General features: G+C 37.4%; 3 protein-coding genes across 3 annotated transcripts; all 3 read left to right on the top strand.

The window, feature by feature from the left end:
* Window positions 1-6,402: 6,402 nt before the first annotated feature.
* On the top strand, window positions 6,403-8,909 carry LOC142631427 (U-box domain-containing protein 33-like). Its single transcript, XM_075805592.1, has 4 exons — window positions 6,403-6,953; window positions 7,775-7,893; window positions 7,991-8,109; window positions 8,388-8,909. Exons 1-4 carry the CDS (start codon window positions 6,680-6,682, stop codon window positions 8,605-8,607), a joined length of 732 nt encoding a protein of 243 aa, XP_075661707.1. The 5' UTR covers window positions 6,403-6,679; the 3' UTR covers window positions 8,608-8,909.
* A 1,175-nt stretch (window positions 8,910-10,084) lies between these two features.
* LOC142631426 (DEAD-box ATP-dependent RNA helicase 30) lies at window positions 10,085-14,798 on the top strand. Its single transcript, XM_075805591.1, has 10 exons — window positions 10,085-10,320; window positions 10,449-11,140; window positions 11,242-11,421; window positions 11,517-11,678; window positions 11,774-11,928; window positions 12,360-12,452; window positions 12,601-12,686; window positions 12,768-12,994; window positions 14,107-14,340; window positions 14,433-14,798. Exons 1-10 carry the CDS (start codon window positions 10,265-10,267, stop codon window positions 14,531-14,533), a joined length of 1,986 nt encoding a protein of 661 aa, XP_075661706.1. The 5' UTR covers window positions 10,085-10,264; the 3' UTR covers window positions 14,534-14,798.
* Window positions 14,799-22,525: 7,727 nt separating this feature from the next.
* LOC142631105 (large ribosomal subunit protein uL15x-like) lies at window positions 22,526-23,232 on the top strand. Its single transcript, XM_075805185.1, has one exon. The coding sequence runs from the start codon at window positions 22,630-22,632 to the stop codon at window positions 23,068-23,070; it is 441 nt and encodes a 146-aa protein (XP_075661300.1). The 5' UTR covers window positions 22,526-22,629; the 3' UTR covers window positions 23,071-23,232.
* Window positions 23,233-23,611: the final 379 nt, after the last annotated feature.

The following is a 23,611-nucleotide window of genomic DNA, read 5'->3' as shown; positions in this document are numbered from 1 at the left end:
ATATTAATGTATATATAAGTAAGGAGCAGTGTCAATCTTATCTCTTCTAATCGAAATTATTGAAAGTTTTCACTGTTTGATATCAGTTCTTCAAAATATAAGTCATTCTGTTTTTGATTTGGAGTGGTATTATTAAGTATAAAGTTTAGCTATAAAATTTATTGTAGTCTTAGGTTATAATCTTATTTAATATTTTTTTATTGGAGGTGAATTTTGACAAATCCATTATTGGATTATATCTTCTTCTTATATTCTTCATACTTATAAAATTTTTAGAAAATTAAAGATCAATAGCTATATGATCAATAAATTGTTTAAATTGCAAGTTTTTGTAATTTAAAATTATGTATAAAATATAATTTTATAGATCATATAATAAATAATATCCGATTGACACAAAATTTGACATATGTTTTAAAAACGCAAAAAACATATAATTTAACGGTTAGATTTTCAAAATATGTAGTAATGTTTATTTTATTGAGTAAGATTGTAGCCTAAAGATACAACCAATTTTGAATCTAAACTTTATTATATTATTAAATACTTTTATCATTACATTTACAATATCTATCTTGGTGGTGGCAGTATTGGGATTTATTGGAGTGAAAACTCTTCTAAATCAAAATGATTGAAGCTTTTCACAGTTTGATATCAATTCTCTAAAATATAAGTCATTTTGTTTTGGCGTCGGCCTTGGAGTAGTATTATTGAATACTTTTATCATTTTCATCTACAGAATCTGTCTGGATGTGGAGGTCCAAAACTCAAACACTGTAACAAGCTATAATGACTAAGGGCCTGTTTGGATATTTTTTTGTCATCACTCGTCATCCCTCATTCAATTTTTGTCATTCATCATTCATCACTCATCACTTAAAATACCACAATTTTCTATACCACACCCGTTTGGCACCATCACTCAGTTATGTTTTCAACAACAAAAAAACTAAAAAAACTAGGACCCATACACTGACCCAATGTCAGATGACTTTTCTCTCTCCTTTATTTTTTTTTTTCCTTTTTCCCCTGGCTCTCCCCTTCATTTTTCTCAGCTTTTCTCTTCGTTTTCCCCTGTTTTTCTCTGCTTTTCTCTTCATCCATGTTAACACATATTTTAATCAAACCTAGTATTTTTCTTTTCCAAAAACCCCCCCCAAAAAAAAAACCACTGTCACAGGCGCCACTACAACCCACAGTGACAAACCGTCACAACAATCACCGTTGTAGCCGCCGCTACAACCCGCCGCAACTGCCGCTACAACCCACCACAACCACAACAACAACATCAACATCAACAACGGCGACAACCTCATAGTGCATACATTCCCATATTGACTCATCCACAACAACTCAATAATTACATAATACAAACCCACCTACAATTCACAAAGCTGAAACTCAAAAATACAAAGAAATTCCACAACAAGCTCAAGAAATTTAGTTGCTTACACACACCATCTTAAACCCAATACAAAACCCCAATCACAGCAATGGAGAACCCAAGAAATCATGACACTTGAAGTGGAATAAATAAGATTCACCTCTGATCGTGGCGATGGGGGGTCACCACCGCAGGCTCTGCTACAACCCCCCACAGCCACTATAGCAACATCAACATCAACAGCAGCGACAACCTCGACGAACTCGAGAAGAAAAAAAAAGGAATGGAGACCCTGTGAAAAAAAAAAAAAAGAAAAAGAAAAAGAAGAGAGAACCCAAGCCCAGAAATCCATTGAAAAGGAATGGGAAAAAAGAAAAAGAAAAAAAAATGCAACCAAACCTAGAAACCAACGTGAAAAGAAGAAAAAAAAGGAAAAAAGAGAAAGGTGTGTCTAAGACCCGTGAAAGACAAAAAAAAGAAAAGAAAAAAAGAGAGGATAAAGTGTGTTGGAGAGATCAAAAGTTTGACCGTGGGACCCAGTATAAAGTTTTAATTATGAAAATGCCATTGAAAACAGAGTTATGGAAATTGAAAACACCTAAAATATGTTTTCAGTTTCCATAACTCATCACTCAAAAATCAGAGAATTGAGTGATAGAAACAAAAACCAAACAAACTTCTCAAGCATGAGTCCCACCATTTTTGAGTTATGAGTGATGGAAACAGAGTTTGAGTTATGGAAACAGCAAATCCAAACATTCCCTAAGTAATTGACTTGCACAATTTATTTATAATAAATATAAGGTAGAAGTTCCACAATGGAAGACCTAAACAATTGATTAAGAAGATAGGAGAGATGATAAATTATTCTAAGAGACACAAATTGTTTTCCCGAGGTACAGGGAGTAAGCAAAAAAGCAGAAATAAAACTTGGCTATACTCAGTTTGTGTAATTTTTTCTCTCTTGTTCTTCCTTAGGTTTCCCCTCAATATCTCCTAACCCTTCTCTATTGCACCCTCCTCCCCTTTTATAGACATTTTTTTTCCTTATATCCCTAATTGGCTTGTTTCCAAATAAATTTATGGGATACTTGTCACATCATTCCTCTGTTTTACCTCATTTTCATCATGAAATAAGACTTTTTGGGGTGTTTGTACTGTTCAAGCTAATATATATACATTTAATGTGGAAGAGATTAGGTAAATAACCTCTCATTAATGCGGAGGTGACTAGCTCTGTGATTCTTATCATTTCAAAGTGTTTCCCCGAGGAGGACCCGATGGTGGTGGAATCTCAAATCAAGAAGGAATCAGTTGCCTATAGTCCCCTGCATATCCGCTGAAGGACAAGTCACACTTGTTTCCTTGGATAAGAGTTTTAGTAATGGTGGCTAACTTGGATCTTCACGGGAGATGTTCTGGGGAATTTCCCTTTATTCCTCGGGCGTTCTTACTCCAATCCACATTTTTGGGCCTGGCCCATCTCTTAAAGTTTGACCTTCTAGGCCTCTGGGCCTCGACTTGGAATCAAGTTCACCCCTCTCCCCATAGTGGTAGTATCAGGAATTATTGAATACTTTTCGATGCATTAATTAGGAATTGTTGAGGTTATTATAGTATTTTGAATATATCAAAAAATTATTTCTCACAATTAATATTAATCACTATGTAGTTATATGTAAGAATCAAGGACATTTGTTTCATAACTATTATTTACAACTATTGTGTAATTCCATGCATGTAAACGTTGACAATTAAAAACAATTACAATTATATGGTTCAAATTATACTTTTTTTTTAGAAAAGGTTTAAATTATACATGGTATTAGCTTACATTTTTTTTAAACCATACATTTTTAAAATATGTAATAGTTTCTCATTATATATATATATATATATGATTTAAAATTTAATTGATTTTAGACTTTTCAGTTTTTGCCTCTAATAATTCACTTGCCACAAAAATAAAAATTTAGATGGACACATGGCAGAAAATTGTACTTCAATTGAAATTCAATTCAGAATCTAATTAGAATGAGACACGTGGCACAAAATGAAAAATCTAATTAAAATCTAATTAGATTTTCTCTAAGTTTTACCTATATATATATATATATAGAGAGAGAGAGAGAGAGAGAGAGATTAGGTTAAGATAACAATTAATTTATTTTATTCAAAATTCAATTAGAGGGTTTCAAGTCCTCAAAAATTCCTACGAATGAGGTTCATTGTTGTTGGTCGCCACTCTGCTATGCTTGCTCTCTCCGCCATGGCAACGTCCTCTTTCTAATGCTTCTGCCTCTTTCTTCCTTCATCTATACCCAGCACCTCGATCTTCAATAAATATAAATAATAGCTCCTTAAGTTTATGGTGGGCCTTTTGCTCCTCCCTTTTTAATAGGCTTCTTTACTTGTTTAATTATGACTTGCTTTGCCTTTTCTAAGTGATAGCCTTTTGGGGGCTGACCAGCTTTTCCCATATATAATCCATATCTAGAGTCTAGACCTCACATGCATAACGCCATGCGTTATTATTACTTTTAGGTTAGTTAGAAACTTCATTGGTAGGTTCGGTAAGGATGCCTATCATTATATTTTATAGCCACTGCCAGTTTTGTACACTAAGTATAATATCTTTTAAAAATTGGTTAGAAATATTAATTATTTAATACTAACGCTTCGTCTATTTCGATAGAAAATCTTGTGTAAAGATAATTTTTTGTGTTTTTCAGTGTTTGGTAATATAAAAAAAATGAGTTAAAAGAAAACTATCTTTGGTCAACATAAAAAGTATGATTTATTTTTAGAGATTTTTTTCCACTAAATTGTTTTAGAAAACAACTCTATCTTACAATAAATTAAATAAGGGAAGTTAAGAAATTTTTTTTCAACTTATTTAAAGTTGTTACCTAACATTATAAAATAAGAGAATTTTATAGAAACTGCTTCTTGAAAAATGACTCATTTTTCCAAAAAATATCATTGTTTAAATAAACAAAGTGTAAATATGCTTTCCTTAGAGCTAGAATCAAAACCCCTCTAAGGAATCGAACCCCCCCCCCCCTCTCTCCATGCAACCCCAAAGCTAGTACCATCTCGCGTGTTAGGCAGGTAGTAGAATGTCATGCATTTCAACCATTCATTTATGCATGAATAAATAGTTTGTAAGGGTGTTCAAGTATCACTTGGGTTCAGGTTAGAAGTAGACCACCTCTTAACATGGTCTCTCTAATTTGGGCGAAGAGTCTTCCACCCATTGTTTACTAATGTAATTCTAACACAAAGGCACATCACAAATTCCACTCAAAAGCCATTAAACTAAGTAAAGACATAAATGTACATATTTGTGTCCCTCTACTTTGAGTAATATGATTGAACACTTGCTTGGCTGTCTTGTAAAGCCAGGCCTTTCTTCCTTTGTGTATGTCTCTTTGCATGTGAAAAGGCTCGGGCTTTTCTTCCTCTTGCATTAACCTTTTTACCATGAGGGAAATACAGGCCCAATGGAGGAGTTCTGAATCTATGGGCTTAAGACCTTGTTTGTTTTATGGGCCAAATATTTCAATTTTCAACGACTTATTTCCTTTGGGGCCGAATTGAAAGGAAGCTATAGTCCTCATCAACTATCAACCAACCACCATAAGAAATGATAACCAATGGAAGAAAAAAAAAATCACAGGAAGATTGAGAAATATAACATAGTGAGGTGATAGCTATCTCCACGTTTTGCAATCTTTTGGAGACCCTTCTTTACAATAAAAAATAATAAAAAAACTATCCCTTTCGACAAAATGCTTTAAGGAGAAAAATGGGCATCATCCTATATGGGAGATTAACAAATCAACTAACGTCTTTGTCCAAGTTTCAATACCCACCCAACAATTTTTTTCCTACCCTATAAATATGCATGAATTTTGTAATTTTGAAACATTATCATATAGTCAACTTCTGGTGAGAACCATACATTAAAACCCAAATTTAACTAAGTTACTTATTTAGTTAATTCCCAGCCTCCCTTTACACTTGCTGATTGGTCGATTGCCAAGGCGTTGGCAGCTCCGTGGGCAAGCTTCCTAGGTCATGGCAGCCCAGCACGAGCACGCAGCTAAGGCATGGTATGCTCGCTGTGCATGTTGAAGGACATATATATATATATATATATATATATAGACATACTTCTTTGCATTTATACAATACTATGGATATCTATTTGAAGTAACTTTGTTATGGGCAAAACTTACTCACAAATGTGTCTAGACCAATTCACAACACTGAATAACTAGTTTTACTTTTATCCTTTTATGGCCAAAATTTAGAATGGAGTAAAATACAGTTAACACTCCTAAGGTCAATTTTGAAAGGTCTTGAACTTTTTTGGTATTAAACCAAATCTCAAGAGTGTTAATTGTATTTTACCCTTTAGAATTAAATAGAATTTGTTCATTTGCATTATGATTACACATTTTGAAACTGAATTTGCAACATATTGTAATTATTTGAAAAAAAAAGTACTCAGAAAACTTCTTTTTCTTTACTTAAATTTAGTCTAATTGGGACATAAGATCAAAAACAAAAAGATCATTTGGTCAAAAGAAGGAAATACTTTTCTCATTTGGTCCACAGATTAGAACCCTAATTGGGACATAGGACTTGCCATTCAGATTGTAAAAAGTCAAACATCCCAGCAAAGGGTTGGGAAAACATAGTAATCAATTAAATGTGAGTAAACTAAATCCTACCACATTGTAAGGCCCATTTTTTGGTTTTTTTAATTTTCATTTTTAAGCAAAGACAGTACGATTACTTTTACACCTACTATACACTTTGTAAGGTCCATTTTGTGCTATTTCAACAATACAACACAAGTGGTTATCTACCTATCTATACATAGGGCCATCAAAGACCCTTGTTTTAAAATATGAGGATGATACAAAAAGATTCTCCATTCAATCTGTAAGGTCAATCCCATTGAACTAAAACAAGGCTAATAGTGGAGATGAAAGCAAAAAAGTTGCCTTTTTTTTTTTTTCTTAAAGGCACGTAAGGAAAAGAAAAGAGAAGGGTGGTATGTGACATATCCAATAAGCCTGCAAACCTTGACAAAAGAGAATCTCTCTCTCTTTATTTTTTTCATTCTCTTTTGTTTTGTGGCTTTGAGAGCAACGACTCTGTCCCTTATAAAACTGCCAAGCCACTAACACCTAATCTTGTTATTTTCGCTCTTAACCTTATAGTTCTTTGTTCTTTATGTATGTGTGAGAGGGACTTGGAGCCAGAGAAAAGAGAGTGATCAAAATGGAAGAAGAAGAAGAAAAGAATGCAACATCAGAAGGGATGGAAATTCAGCATTGTAGTTCAAGAATTATGTCACCAGAAATTGTGGAGATAGTAGAGGATAACAACAGTGTTACAACTAGCCGATCAGAAGTCAGTGCTAACGACGTTTATGTAGCTGTCGGAAAAGATGATTTGGATGTGCTGAAATGGGCTCTTGATCATGCTGTTGCCCCGGGTGCTCGGGTTTTTCTTGTCCATGTTTTCCCACCTATCACCTACATCCCTACACCTGGTAACACCAATGTTTATTGTCTTTGTTCTTTTTCTATATTTGGTTTTTGAGCTGAGGTTTCTCTGTAGTCTATATCATGTTGACTGTAGTTTGGTTCTGATCAAACACTTGAAGCATCCAAAAAACTTTTTCTTCTCCAGTAACATGATTGTGCTTTGTAGTATAGCATGAGCTTAGTCCTTCTAGCTGCACTTTGAAAGTAATTTTTTTATTTATTTAAAAGCCAAACTAAATTATTTATAATTGCTTTCTAAATAGTATGTACTAGTGAAATTGTACAAAGGACCTTTAAAAAATTGTGAAAAAAAGAAGAAGAGGGAACTATATTGTGATAGACAGGTTATATGCTATAATATATTACCATTGACATCAGCATCCTTAAGAGGGCGCAGTGAGTCAATAATATTAGAAATGCAAAGAGAAAGATGAGGGGTCAGAATAAGTGTGCCGACTTTAGGTAGCCCAACTGAACTTTTGTGGTGGATGCTGATGTGCGACAAATAATATTAGGTAGCCCAACTTAAACTTCTAGCAATGTGTACATAATCTATGCTTTCTTACTACACTTGGATTTAAAAAGATTTGATTCCTATCATTTTTCACACCAATCACAACTAAAACTTGTAGCATGTATACAATCTATGCTCTCTTACTACTATTGGATTTCAAAAGATGCGGTTCTATCATTTAGTCCAATGTGTGCTCAGTGCACTTTCCTCAATGATTGGTTCTAACTTTCCCATTCTCTTGATGAATCATTAAAAGAGATCTGTCGTCTCTATGATTAACAATTGTTATCTTTCTGAACCTTTTGTTGATAGTTGGAAAATTATCAAAGAGCCGATTGAGCAAAGAACAAGCGAGAGTTTACATAAATGAAGAGCATAACAGGAGGAGGAATCTCTTGCAGAAATATATCCGCTTGTGTAATGAAGCCAAGGTGCAGAATTCTGCACTCTGTAGCCAAATGACAGTTAATCACACACCACACACCAGAGAATTGATGATGAGAACTTTTTTTTTTCCCAATCTGACAGGTAACTGTGGACACAGTGCTCCTAGAGAGCAATATGACAACCAAAGCAATCCTTGAACTTATTACTGTTCTTAACATTACTAACCTCGTCGTGGGAACCAAACGAACACCTTGCTCAAGGTACTATGCCTGTTTCTTTGACAACTCTGGTTTTGTAGATTCATTGTGATTGATTTAATTTAGAAAAGCATGATAAGACAATACACATAATTGTGTTCTTTGCTGCTAGCCTTGGGAATCTTGCTTTCATCCGGATAAACTTTCATGCATATCTATGCAAAAACTGAGTTGAAACTCTAGCTTTTCACAAAGCTGATATCTAAATCTACTGATAGAGTGACAGGTGACTCTAAACTGATGAGTTTGCGATTTAACGGGTTGTGCTCATTAATCTTCAGGAGACTAGGGAAAAAAATGGCAAGAGGAAAATTTATCAAGAAGAATGCACCTGAATTTTGTGAGGTGACCATTGTTCATGATGGGAAGAAGGTAGTTGATAATCAACAGGTAAAAGAGCTGGTACATTCATCTTTGGCATCCAGTCCCGAACCAGAAATTGCACGCCAATCCCAGAGGAACTTCTTTGAGTGTGTGTGCTTTTCGGGCAAGTTCAATTGAAAGCTTGAAACTGATATGTTAGCTTGAAAACGAATATGGTGGTATTTGCAGAAGGTACATTTTTCAGAATAGTTTAATAGAATAAAAAATACTCTCCACACAGATACACACACTGGATATACACATTATACGCAAGAGACTTGAAGCCATTTATGCATCTGTGGGTGGATGAAATACAGGTAACTCCACATATGAGATATACTAGCAATTAAATGATGGCACCAAATTACTACATGAGCAACAGTTGAAACAGATGACATCCTGTGAAACACTAACAATAAAAGCACTACACTTGTGCACAAGGCCAGGGCGCAAGAGTTTACTTAGAGTCTTTTTTTTAGATAATTCAAGCGTTGGGCAAGGGGGATTTGTATTCTAGATGTTTCAATTGAAAACACTTCTACAAGAGTTTTGATGAGTTTACTCGAGTCTTGACAGGATGTCACGACGAAGATTATATAATATATAGAGCAAACTAATTTTTCAAATTAACTAGATCAAATTTCTCTCACCTACAAAAAGAGTGATATATTTATGATACAATTGTAAGTTTGCAACAACATATTTATTGCCTAAGCAATTAATAGCCCGTGCTTGAACTTGAACTATGGGGGTTCCTTCATAGACTGAACGATAAAAGGCGATCAACATCACAAACTCAAGAAAATCACCGGCCATTGATTGGCTTTAGGTAACCTGTAATGCTAAAAATTTGGAAGACTACCCATTTCTTGGTTAGAGCAAACTCTCAATCAATATTGTCAAACAAGTGTAAAGCTGCAAACACAAAGTTACTTTTAAAAATTAAAAATTAAAAACAAACACAAGTTTTATCAAACAAACAAGATTATGTAGTAACTAGTTAGGTGTTAAGCATATATTTAAGAGTCCAGCTCCGAATAATCCACTATAACTAACAAGTTTACAATGCTGTTATACTCAAGTTTTATCAAACCTCTTGTTCAAAGAACCACAAACATTTTTGAGGCCCGAGCTTCAAGAATAATTCTAGAACTACATAAAATATCACAACTTTTTCTATAACCATCCTATGTGGTAAACTATAACTGATTACTTATCACTTTCTCATGAACCTACCATTTTTTCCACTACTCATAATTTGCCATACAGACAGTTATAACAAAACATTATGGTATTAGAATTTGAGGCGCTTTGAATAGTAGTATTTGTGTTATCAAAATTGATTAACAAAATGGGTTTCAGTCAGCTCAATTGGAAAAGTTTTTAATGGTTGTATAAAAGATCTGAGTTAGGATGGGTTGAAACTCTTAAAAAAAAAAAAAAAACTAATGGGCCTCACTCGTGAGAAAATTGAAAAAAGCCCGTAGATTAGTCCAATTCACTTCACTGCTAATTGGTATTGTCACAGGCTCCGAATCAGATCCACCGATAGTTAGATATTTTCCCTCCCAACAAAATCAACAATCTCTCTCTCTCTCTCTCAACTCAACTCAATTCCTTCACCTAAAATTCTCAATTATCTTCTCTCACGCAAAAGCTGAGAAGAGGGTAAACCCTAATTTTTAATTTCTACTTTCAACTTTTTCTTCTTCGTTTTTTTGTTTCCAAACCCTAGTTCCCTCTTCTTCTTTTTTCCGTCACCCACATAGCACCAAAAGAAACCGTACTACCAAACATGAACCTATACGACCACCGCTACGCCGATCCGAGTTCCTATCGCGAGCGTCGAAGGTAAGCTTTTTCACACAGATCCCTTTTTTTTTTTAACGTTTGGTTGCAATTGGATCAAAAAGTTTGTGTTTTTTTTTTTAATGTTTATGAGGGTAATTTTAGTTTTTTTTTTCTCTCTATATTTGCAGTGATTTAATTGGTCCTCCAGCACCGGCGGCTCCGCCAGTTATTGGCGTTGCCGCTTCGAGCTATGGCCGTGGTGGACCCGTGCCATACGGTGGCGCTCCACCTCCTCAGGTTTATGGTAGAGGAGGAGGAGGAGGAAGTGGTGGGTCGGGTAGTTTTAATGGGTACCCGCCTTTTCAGCCGCCTGCTGGCCGATTTGATATTGGCCGAGGTGGTGGTGGTGGTGGTGGTAGTAGTAGAATTGGGAATGGGAATGTTGGGGATAGAAGAATTGGTAGTGTAGGGCGTGGGGGTGGTGGTGGAAGAGGGTTTGATTCGGGGAGTGGTGGCGGTAGAGGTGGTATAAGTCGCGGTGGAGGAGATAGGGATGGCCGAATTGGGGGTAGGGGTTATGGTGGTGGTCGTGGTGGGAGTACGAGTTTTGGTGGCGGTGGGAGGGGATTCGATGGGCGTGGTGGTGGAAGAGGAGGTAGGCATGGTGGAGGGTCGAGAGGGGACTTGGACAACATTTCTTTGCCTAAGCAGGATTTTGGGAGTTTGGTCCCTTTTGAGAAGAATTTTTATGTTGAGACTCCTTCCGTGCGGGCAATGAGTGAGCATGAAGCTGTGGTTTATAGGGTGAAGCGGGATATCACGGTGGAAGGGCATGATGTTCCGAAGCCAATTAGGATGTTTCACGAAGCTAATTTTCCTGGTATATATTTTTACATTAAGTGTAATTTAGTATTGGTTATTGCTTTTGGTATTGAGTTTGTATGTTGATTCTGAGCTTATTGATGTAATTTGACATGTTAGATTACTGTCTTGATGCGATTGCAAAACTGGGTTTTGTTGAGCCAACACCAATTCAGGCTCAAGGATGGCCAATGGCTCTGAAGGGTAGGGATTTAATTGGAATTGCTGAGACTGGTTCTGGTAAGACTTTGGCATATCTGCTTCCGGCTTTGGTCCATGTCAGCGCGCAGCCTCGATTGGGTTGGTATTGTTTGCCTTCTATGAAGTTTAGGTTGCCACTCTTTATAGTGCAGTTTATGCTTATGTTCAGTAATCTTTTTGTTACATTCATTCAGTACAAGGTGAAGGTCCCATTGTATTGGTATTAGCACCTACTAGAGAGTTAGCCGTCCAAATTCAAGAAGAAGCTCTAAAATTTGGGTCACGTGCTAATATTAGAATTACTTGCATATATGGTGGTGCTCCTAAAGGGCCTCAAATTCGTGACCTTAAAAGAGGTACTTGTGTTGATTTTCTGTGTGCTTTGTTTGGCTGTTAATGAATATGTGGATTTGGCTGATGAAGGTAACAATATTATTTTGCTATATGGCAGGTGTCGAGATTGTCATTGCTACACCTGGCCGACTGATAGATATGTTGGAAGCTCAACACACAAACTTGCGAAGAGTGACTTATCTTGTGTTAGATGAGGCTGATCGAATGTTGGACATGGGATTTGAGCCTCAGATAAGGAAAATTGTATCCCAGGTATGATACTTTCACATTGTAATTTCTTTTCCTTGGAGTTATTTTGTGCAAGCCACTATGGATTGAAGGACAGGCTTAAACACAGGCCCTGTTAGGACAATAGCACTTTAGCAGTATTTTGGATGTGTTCTTTACATAAGGTATCATTAGGTTGTTTTATTCAATCGATTTATTCCTAGTGTAGAATCATGAGCTTATTGATTGAGCTGAATTGGTAGCATGAGTGTGGTGAGAGGAATAAAAATATTAGCAAATAACAATCTTCTCCTGTGGTGAGAAGTTTTACTTGGCCTTTGTTGAAACATTCTGTTAGAACCATAATTAATGTACTTGAGCAAGAGTTTGATCCATGATGAAGTTCATTTCACCTTAGTTTATATATTCTGCTTTAAAAGTTGCTGCACATTACTAAAATAGTTTTGTCATTACAGATCCGACCAGATAGACAGACATTGTATTGGAGTGCCACATGGCCAAGGGAGGTTGAAACCCTAGCAAGGCAGTTTTTACGCAATCCATATAAGGTTTATCTCCTAAAATGGATGTGTTCATACACACATACACATGCACATATTATTGTAAACTGATGCTTAATTGCTTATCCTCTATTGTGCATTTTGGCTGACAAATTTATGCTTACTAAGTGTACTTTTAATTGTTATGACCTTTCAGGTTATTATTGGATCATCAGATCTGAAAGCAAACCAATCTATAATTCAAATTGTTGAAATTTTGACAGATATGGAGAAATATAATAGGTAGGTTATCATAACTGGTGTCAGTAAAAGATTGATGTTTTGTTATACTGATCTGACACTTAGAATGTTATGTTTATGCAGGCTGATCAAACTCCTTAAAGAAACGATGGATGGGAGCCGAATTTTGATATTTATGGAGACAAAAAAAGGATGTGACCAAGTTACAAGGCAATTGAGAATGGATGGATGGCCAGCTCTATCCATCCATGGTGATAAAAACCAGGCGGAAAGGGACTGGGTCCTTGCTGAGTTTAAAAGTGGCAGAAGTCCTATAATGACTGCCACTGATGTTGCTGCACGGGGTCTTGGTAGGATCACTGCATGTTAGGGGTCTTAGGTTTTTTCATCTAGGTCTTAAAAATTCCAAAGATAGGCGAGTCGGCCGGCTGCTGTCCAGTATCCTGAGAATATAATTTGTGGTTTGGGTGCGAAGGGAGGAGCCATGATTTGTCATGACTGGGACTGCTCATTTTTCATTCACACGCATTATCTTTCTACTGCGTTAAGGGATTTATTATTCATGAGTTGGATGAAGGGGCAAGGTTTCTCGTCTTAATCATACGGCTAATCTTACACAGACAATAGGAGCATAGTTTCACTGTTATTGCTGGAATAACAGATGTTAAAATTTATGGGGGAGGTTTGTCTAGAGCCTTGTAGCTCAATTGGTTCTGGGGTTCAAATCCCTCTCCCCCAATTTTTGAATTATCAAAAATTTTGGGGGAGATTTGCCATTTATATTATTCAAGCGAGATAGATATTTTATATTGATTAAAATGTTGTTTACGTCCCTAAAGTTTGCATGAAGTTCGTTTTTCATTCCTAAACTTTAAAAAGTTTTTTTTTTGTCAAACTTTTAAAGAAATTTTTTCGATGGTTGAGGGAGTGAAAATAGGGATGAAAAAAAAACTTTTTTTTCAATAGTTTTAGGACAAAAAGTGTAATGTTTTCAGGGAAAATCAAAATTCATGCAAACTCTGGCAACAAAAACAATATTTTTGTCATAGGACCGGAAAATCCCTCCCACCTCCACCCCTTTTTAAATTCATTAGGAAGTAGAGCTGGCTTTTATGTGGTTGGCTACTGACTTTTTGCTAGAAGTGTTGCTCCTATTATCAAGTGTCTAATTAACATAGTCAAGGTTATCGCTGCCCATCCACAGTTATGGAGCTGGTTGTTGTCGCAGTCCGGTTGACTCACACATGCTTATGCATTGATTGGATATGGAAGTGGTGGTGGTGAAGCTGCTCCTTATCCCTGCAAGGTTAAGGTGGGCACATTTATATGATGAATGTGTTATCTTAAATTTGATCTCTCAGATCTTAGGGGAGCGGGGATAAGGATATTTGCAGTATTCTCCATGTTTAATACCTTGCTATTCGTTTCATTTTTAACTAAACTCTTACTTCATCGGATGCAGATGTGAAGGACATCAAATGTGTGATCAATTATGATTTTCCGTCAAGCCTTGAAGATTATGTCCACAGGATCGGCCGAACTGGTCGGGCAGGAGCAAAGGGGACTGCACACACCTTTTTCACCCATTCAAATGCAAAGTTTGCTAGGGAACTTATCAAGATCTTGCAAGAAGCTGGGCAGGTTGTGAGTCCTGCACTCTCTAGCCTGGCTCGTTCAGCTGGTTCTGGTCTAGGAGGTAACTTGTAGAAATTTTTGGATAGTATCAGTGCTGTGTAAATCTGAGGTGTAAATTGGAAAGCTAAACATTTTATTTATTTTTGGGTGCAGGATCTGGGGGAAACTTTCGCTCCAGAGGACGAGGGTTTGGCAATCGGTCTCAGATTTCAGGCTCTAATACTATTCCCCTTGGTGGAAGGAGACCTTGGTAGTTTGTTTAGCATTAGTGTTGTTACTGCTGCTGCTGCTGATAGCCATAATGTATTTGATATAAACTTAGGATAGTCTGTAGAGAATGATTTATGTCAGGGTAGCAGCTTGCTCACTTTCACTTTTGGCGTCTTCAACTAATTCATGCGAAAGGCAAAACAAAATTAATCATGTTGTATTTTAAAATTCTTGAGCAAAATTTATTGATGTTATAAATTCTACAAGTGAAATTCAGCCAAAATGAAGTGTTACATTATTTGACTTCCAGCTGATGCTATATATGTTGCTTAGTTTAGTCTATATATGAATCGTTGCTTTTAAGCTGTGTTTTGTTTTGTTTTTTTGGTTTTTTGTTGAGAAATAGTCAAAGTGTGAAGGATGGATTGCTACTAGCAATTTTTTAATGGTTTGCAATATTGCCAATTTGTGACTCACATTTTGTAACATACTGACAAGGAGCTGAGGAAGGAAGCTTAATAAATCATATATATATGGCTAACGATGCATAAGAAAAATTATGGGAAGACAGGAAGGCTCTGACTAGGTTAACTGTAGGAGCTGTTGCTGTAATATGATCAATTTACATGGAATAGAGGGCTTTTGTAGACGTGATCGATCAAAAATTAAGGCTCTAAAAATGTCTCAGGAGGCGGTTGTGAGGTCCAGAGAGGACGATGATGAGCTGCAACGCAGCACTAAGAAAGTGAAGGAAAGCCATTGTAGGGGTTGTGAGGTCCAGAGAGAAAGATGACGAGCTGACGAGCTGCAACGCCACACTAAGAAAGTGAAGGAAAGCCATTGTAGGGATTCCTCGTCTGACCGTGGCTCTCCGACAACAAATGGGGAGAGAACCTCGTACAGGGAAATGCTCATTGGTGAAGTACCAAGTGCCTATGAACAAGTTTTTCACTTCAGCAATGACATGGAGACAGAAGTTGAGTCTGATGATGAAAGTGCAGACATTGCAGCTGGAGTGGCAGCTGTGAATCTCTCAGGCAAGATGAAAGCTAGAATTCAAGCTCCATGGGCAAATGCTCTTATAGTGAAGGTTTTTGGCAAGACAGTAGGGTATCACTTCCTCATAACTCAGCTTACGAGTCTATGGAAACCGAGTGGCCGATTAGATTGCGTCAACCTCGGCAAAGATTTCTTTCTTATTCATTTTTCTCTTTAAAGCAATTATGGAAGGGTGTTGAAAGACAACCTGGGTTTGTGGGGTGTCACTATCTATCCATAAGGAATTGGGAAGCAAACGTTAGACCCTCCACGGCAAATGTTTCGTTTGTTGCCGTTTGGGTTCGCTTACCAGAATTACCTATCAAACATTATGACATATCTGTTCTCAGGGACATTGGCAAGGCCATAGGGCCGGTCCTCAGGGTTGACACACACATAGCTACTAAAAACTAGGGAGAGCTTCGCCAGAATTTGTGTGCAAATCAGTCTGGACAAGCCTCTCATTATGCTTCTAAAGATTGGTGGCATTGAGCAGATAGTCCAATATGAGGGGATTAATTCCATGTGCTTTTCTTGTGGCCGTGTCGGTCATAAGGTTGATGGATGTCCATGCACGACTAGGGCACTGGAGGAAGAGAGAGGGAAACAAGCTATTGAAGACAATACGAGGCAAAAAGACAGTCATACCCCTAGTGAGGAATCATATGGTCCATGGGTACTTGTTTCACGCAAGAGGCAAAGTTTTCAGCGGACCAAGAAAGACCTGCCCCAACCTTCCCCTCCTGGGCTTGACACTATTACAAAGGAGTGGCCCATAGACCAAGATACGAATACTTCTGATACTAGGCCTTGCTCCTTCGAACTTTGATGAAAAAGATTGGAGGAGCTTTTCTTCTGGGTTCTCTCACGGTAGTGCGCCTACTACAAATCGCATTAGCTCCCCAGTTGTCAAACATCAAGCACGAGGGTCAAAAGGTAGGCAGTAGGCTCGAGATCCCTTTGGTCATAGAGGAGGCAAACCACGGAATCCCAATGAGAGGCAAAAGCTTTGCTCGACCCCAAATGAAAGTGTGATAGCTCCTCACTACCAAAGCAGTTAGCTCTGTCGCTCCTAAAGGCTACCTCGGTTAGACTATGAATCTTCAGTACAAGAAATTTTGTGTGGGCCAATTTAGAGATGTCAACTTCTCCACCCCAACCACCACCTTTCGAAGGTGAGGAAAACTCAAAAATACTTAAATCTCTCAGGTGATGATGCAAGCCACTCATCGGTTTAGAACCATTTGCGCGAAATGGCTTAGCAAGATCTCATTACTAAGAAAATCATGGAGGACCGAATCCTTTCACCCTGCCACAATGTCACCAACGCTATTTGAAGGGTATTAACCCCAATCTTTGATTTAACAATAAAGGGTGTGAGGAAAAGTCTAGCTCTGTTTCTAATTTGACTGGCCAAACCGTGAGTCAAGAGCTCATCTTGAGTGATGCCCCTCCGGAGTTTGATGATGGGAATGCAGTGGGGATGCAATGCGAGGAGCAAGGCGAGCCATCTGCCTCTACATGAGTTCCTCTCTCTGTTTCCTTTTATTTTTAATTAATAATGAATGTTTTAATTTGGAATTGTCACGGTGCTCTCAACCCCTCTTTTCATAATATTGTAAATGATATGGTTTGTGCTTATTCCCCTGCCATTATGATTATCTCTGAAACAAAGTCTAGTGGTATTCAAGCTAAGGAAATTATAGATAGACTCCAATTTTATGGAGCTGTCCACGCAGATAATATTGGCTTCACGGGTGGTTTATGGGTCCTCTAGGATTCTAACTAGGTTGAAGTAACTGAATTGTCCTCTATAGAGCAAAGAAATCCATTCAATGGTGAAGGATTTGTCCTCCAATGCCTCCTGACTCTTGTTTGCAATCTATGCCAACCCCAAATATGCAGAGAGAAGACTCTATGGGAAAATTTATCCACTATAGCTAGGCTACACTCCCTTCCATGGGTTATAGCGGGGGACTTTAATGAAGTTCTCCTCAGGGATGATAAGTATGGTAGGCGACCAGTGAATGTCAACAGGGCTCTAAATTTTCATGAGTGTTTGAATAACTGTGGCATGATTGATTTGGGTTTCTCAGGCCCCAGGTTTACTTGGTCAAACTGTCGCCCTCTAGCTTTGCTTGTTCAGGAGAGAATTGATAGGGTTTTCGCCAATGCTAGTTGAAATTTTCTTTACCCAGAAGCTCGTGTTAAACATCTTGAAAGGTCCTACTCTGATCACAGTCCCATTGTGTTTTCTTTGAAGCTTGAGAATGGGGTAATTTTTTCCTAACCTTTTAGGTTCCAACCAATGTGGTTATCGCAAACCACCTTCCCTGAAGTTGTTAGAGATGCTTGGTCAAGCACTTTTGCTTTACCCAATGCTATATCTTCTTTTACTAATAAAGCTAGGATATGGAACATGGAACATTTTGAAAACATCTTCCACAGGAAAAAAAGGATTTGTGCTAGGCTGAAGGGAACCTAAACTGCTCTTGCAAATAACCCGAACTCCTTTCTCATTAATCTTGAGAAGTCTCCCTTAGTAGAGCTAGAAACAGTGTCTAATTTGGAAGATGAGTTTTGGAGTATGAAAAGCTGTATTTCCTGGGTCGTTGAGGGAGATAGAAATACCGTGTACTTTCATACCTTAGCCCTTATTAAAAGAAGAAAGAATCGCATTATTAGTATGAAGGACTGCATGGGAAATTGGCTGAATGGAGAACATGAAATTGCTACTTTTAAAAGGCAGGGGTTTCTTGAGCTATTTACTTCTTCTCAATGCAGTGTTCTGCTTAATGAATGGCAACCACCTTTTTGGCAATGTTGACTTACTAAAGAGGATAGTACTCAACTTGATATGCCGGTCAATGACGGAGAAATATTTGATGCTCTCAAATCCCTCAAGCTGTATAAAGTTCTTGGGCTGGATGGACTCCATACAGGGTTCTTTCAACATTTTTGGCTCGTTGTAGGCAATTCAATGAAGGAGGAAGTTAAAAAAAAATTTCGCACAGGGTGAATTTCAGATTATCTTAATAATACTTTGATTACCCTCATTCCCAAGTGCAACAACCCAGAATCTCTCAATAATTATCGGCCAATCGGCCTTTGCAATTCGGTCTACAAGATAGTGACAAAAATTACTGTTGCTCATATTCGACCTCTCCTGCCAAGCCTTGTCTCCCCTTTCCAAGTTGCTTTTGTTCCTGGCCGCAAAGGAATAGATAATGCGATCATCGTGCAAGAATTAATCCACTCCATGTCAAAAAAGAAGGGTAACTCTAGCGTTATGGCCATCAAAATTGATCTTGAAAAAATGTATGACCGGCTGGAATGGAGTTTCATTAGGGATACACTATTGCTCTATAAGTTCCCAAGGCATCTTATAGCATTTATTATGAGCTATGTTTCATCTACAAACATTATTGTTCTATTTAATGGTGGTGGCCTCGATCCTTTTCAACCTTCATAAGGCATAAGACAAGGAGGCCCTCTCTTCCCTTATCTCTTCATTCTATGTATGGAAGTGTTGAGTGCTTTCATTATGGAAAAATGTGAAGAAAAGCTATGGGATCTGGTTAGAGCTTCTAGAGGTGGTATTGCATTCTCCCATTTATTCTTTGCAGATGACCTCGTTTTATTTGCTAAGGCAAATTAGAAAAATTGTAGGGCAGTACGGGATGTTCTAAATACCTTTTGCTACTTATCAAGTCAAAAGGTGAGTGCCAAAAAATCCCGAGTCTTCTTCTCTCCGAATACCCTGCTAAGGACTAGAGAAGATCTTTGCAATGTTTTGGAGTTTCAGTCTACCCCTTCATTGGGAAAATATCTTGGCTATCCAATCAAACACTCTTCGAGGCCTTAAGACTTTGGAACCATTATTGAGCAAATGCAAAATCACTTAGCGAGTTGGAAAACCAATTTACTATCCTTCGCTGGCAAACTTGTCCTCACCCAACCTACCATTTCCGCCATTGCTAATTACTCTATGCAGTGTGTTGCCTTACTGGCCAAAGTGACTCGTTGTGTGGATAAGTTGTGCAGAAACTTTCTTTGGGGTTCTGTAGATAACAAGAAAAAGCTTTACCTCATAAGCTGGAAAAAAATCACCAAAAAGATAGGGGTCTCGGTCTTCAAGTAGCAAAAGAGAAGAACATAGCCTTGCTTGCAAAGTTAAATTGGCAGTTTCATCAGGAAAAAGACTCTTTGTGGACTGGTACTGTCAAAAAAGTATGTTCGGCATAGCAAACAACCCTCCTCCAATCGTAGGTCTTGCTCTCCCACCTGGACTGGCCACAATAAAGGAGAACACATATTTCAAAAAGGTACAAAATGGGTTGCAGGTACAAACAGCATGCTGTCATTTTGGTATGATAAATGGTTGAATGAGGGGTTGTTGAGAAATCTGATTGCTGGACCTCTAAACAGAAGGGAGGAGGGTCTCCTCCTCATGGATGTGGTTAATGATAATCGATGGAATTTGGAAACCTTGGCCTTTGCCTTCCCAGGTAATATTTCTTAGAAAATCAAAGCCACCCCAATTCCCTTTACTATTGTTGATGTGGACCGAATCTCTTGGTGTTCATCTTCTAATGGAGATTTTGAGCTTAAAGAGGCCTATAATTTGGCCTGTTTGGTAGATGGTGCTTCCTATCAAAATCATTTTATGGGTAATTGGATTTGGAAAATCACTGCTCCTTTAAAAATTAAGTGCTTCATTTGGCAGTGTTGGCACTATAGTATCCCAGCTCGAGCCACCCTTGTTGCGAGAGGTTTACACTTTGCCTCTTCGTGCCCTTTCTGCAATAATGCTTCAGAGACCATTTTGCATATCTTACAAGATTGCTCCATAGCTCGAAGGTTTTGGAACTCTTTATCTCCTCCTTTTTCTACAAACTTATCCTATACCTCAAGTCTATCAAGCTGGTTGCAACTTAATTCTAAAGCGTAGATCTTTCTACCTCTAGTGTCCTTTGGAGCATTATCTTCTCTTTTGGCATTTAGAGCCTCTGGCTGAATTGAAACAGGGATATATTCAGAGATGGTGCTCCCCAGAAGTCTATACAGTCCGAAATTGTGAATAAAGCTATGGAATTTGCTTTCCTGGGCGCAAATGGAAAGACAAGAATCACTCGGACCCCTATCCATGTTAGATGGATTCCACTGCCTAAAAATTGGTTTAAATTGAACACATACGGATCTTCCCTAGGAAACCTGGGGTGTGCTGGTGGAGGTGGCATCATTAGGAACTCCCATGGTGATTGGGTCTGCAGGTATGCCAGATCTGTTGGGTGCACGACTAGGGTAACAGCTGAGTTGTGGGTGCTGCATGATCGAATTAACATGTGCATTGAAATGAGACTTGCTATTGTGGAAATAGAATGAGATGCAAAGCTTGTAGTGGAGCTTTTGCAAAAGGATGTGGGAAACTATACTGGGAATGATGTTATTTTATCAAATTGTAAGGAATGGATTAAAAGAATTCATAGAGTTAACATTCAGCATTGTTTTAGGGAGGCCAACAAGTGCGCTGGTGCACTTGCTAGGAGAGGCGCTCTTTTGTCTCAAGATTTTCTTGTTTTTACCTCTCCCCCAACAGATGTTGCATTGTTGATCAGCCAGCTTCGATGCTGCTGGGACTTTGTATGAGCGTGTTCGCTCTAATGTTTGTTTCTTTTAGTCAATGAATTCTCTCCTATTTACCAAAAAAAAGAGGGCTACCGTATTTAATGGGTTCATGTGAGCACTGAATAATGGAACTAGGCATTTGTCTTCAGGGCCAAAAATGATCATTTGACAAACCCCATTAGGTTTCACCCATTTTTATGTTGAATCAATTTGAACAAAAAAATGCAAAATTATAGGTTTACACTCTACTCTTTAGAAAGAAGAGATTTGAAAAGTAAATAAATAAATGACCAACACTTTATTTTATATTATTGATATAACTAATTATTGTTGAGGTGTGTGTTCTAGTGGCCAAAGTGTATTCCTATGCTATATGTTTTGCTTGGCATTAAGTCCTAAGTTTGAATCCTTACAATCTATTTGTGAGGGAAAAGAAAAGAAAAAGAAATGGAATGGATTCAAAGGGATTTATTTTAAAAGACTATTACATTAATTTCCTTCTTGTTTAGAAGTTTAGTAGGTATGAATAGAATGAGTATTATGAGGGAAACTTCATTCTATTTTATTCCCTCTTAAGCATTTTTTGATTTTTTTCCAAGAGATGAACACTCATTCTTTGAATGAAATAGAGATAAAATATTTTAGTTGGGGGAGCATTTGCTCTTTGAATTACAAAATATGACAGTTTGCAATCACGTTGGACTATAACAAATTTAGCATTTTGCAATTTGCACCCATAATTTATATGAATGCTAACTTTAATATTCACATGATATGTATATATACGATCTTTGGAACAAAAAAAAAAAACCATTTTACATTACACAAACTTTCTTTTTTGATCCTTAACTACATTACTGTGTACTTCTCTCTCTCTCTTCACATAAATGTAATGTATACCATTAAATGGAGGTAAAATTACATTTTAAACCTAATAAACATAACAAATTAAACCCTAAAATTTTACATAAAAAAGAAAAGAAAAGAAAAAGAAACCCTAATATCACGCCGTTTAGCTTACATACTCCTAAACTATATGCTAAAATATTTAGAAAAGATCGGTTGGATTGCCGCCATCTGTACTTCTCTCTCTCTCTTCACAAAAACGTAATGTATACTATTGAAATAAAGTAAAATTACATTTTAAACCTAAAAGACATAACAAATTAAACCCTAAAATTTGATAAAAATAAAAAAAGAAACCCTAATATCACGTTGTTTACTTATATACTCCTAAACTATATGCTAAAATACATATTTAAAATTTTATTTCCTAAAAAAAGAAAAGAAAAAAGAGATGGACCTCGGTGTAATAGAATTGGCAGAAAGGTCAAATATGTAAAAAAACACACCTCATAAAATCTCACCCTAGCATCTATAAAACCCTTCACAAACTCATTTCCTCACCTCCGCCGCACACAAAACATCAATAGTTCTCTCGAGTTCTAAGAAACCACACAGCCACGCACCCACCATGACAACCCGCTTCAAGAAGAACCGCAAGAAGAGAGGACACGTGAGCGCCGGACACGGCCGTATCGGGAAGCACAGGAAGCATCCGGGAGGTCGCGGAAACGCCGGAGGCATGCACCACCACCGTATCCTCTTCGACAAGTACCATCCCGGCTTCTTCGGCAAGGTGGGTATGAGGTATTTCCACAGGCTCCGCAACAAGTTCCACTGCCCCATTGTTAATCTCGACAAGCTCTGGTCCCTCGTGCCTCAAGAGGCTAGAGACAAGGCCTCCAAGGATAGCGCTCCTTTGATCGATGTGACCCAGTTCGGCTACTTTAAGGTTCTCGGTAAAGGTGTTTTGCCTGAGAACCAGCCTGTTGTTGTGAAAGCTAAGCTTGTGTCTAAGATTGCTGAGAAGAAGATTAAGGAGGCTGGTGGGGCTGTTGTTCTCACTGCTTAGGTTTTTTATCAAATGGGTTTTTGGAATTTTTTTCATGTTTTTTTTTTTTTGTCTTGTTGGGTTTTAGATTTTTGTTGATTTGAACGTTGTTTAGTTACTGTTGGATCTGATATTTTGGATATCTATTTTATGAGAAATGTTATAAGTTTCAATATTACGTAATTTTTTTGTTGTTGTTGTTGTTGATTTGGTTGTGTTGGATTGTTGTTTGTGAATTTTTTAGGTAGGAAATGTTTTAAAGATGGGATTTTTGAATAAGGAGGTTGCATTGTGATGTGTGAGAATCATGTTGTTTTTAATAGTTTGTGTTGTGTTTTATGTGAGTTAAAAACTAGGCATTGTTGTTGTTGTTGTTGTTATCACAAGATTGAGTGATGGGTCTAGAAATGACTTCCAAGGTTTATGATTTATTGTTTGAATTTGATAGTTTGAACAAAATGTTGTTTAAAAAATTAGTCTTTTATGAATATTTGGTTCAGGAGTGAGCTAATGAGTTCTAGTTTAATTAGCACTATCTCCCCTTGTAAGAGGAAGGCAGAGG

The sequence above is a fragment of the Castanea sativa genome, chromosome 4, assembly GCF_040712315.1.
Source record: "Castanea sativa cultivar Marrone di Chiusa Pesio chromosome 4, ASM4071231v1".
Lineage (NCBI taxonomy): Eukaryota > Viridiplantae > Streptophyta > Magnoliopsida > Fagales > Fagaceae > Castanea > Castanea sativa.
Note: the sequence above shows the minus strand (reverse complement) of the source record. Positions and strands in the feature narration are given on the sequence as shown.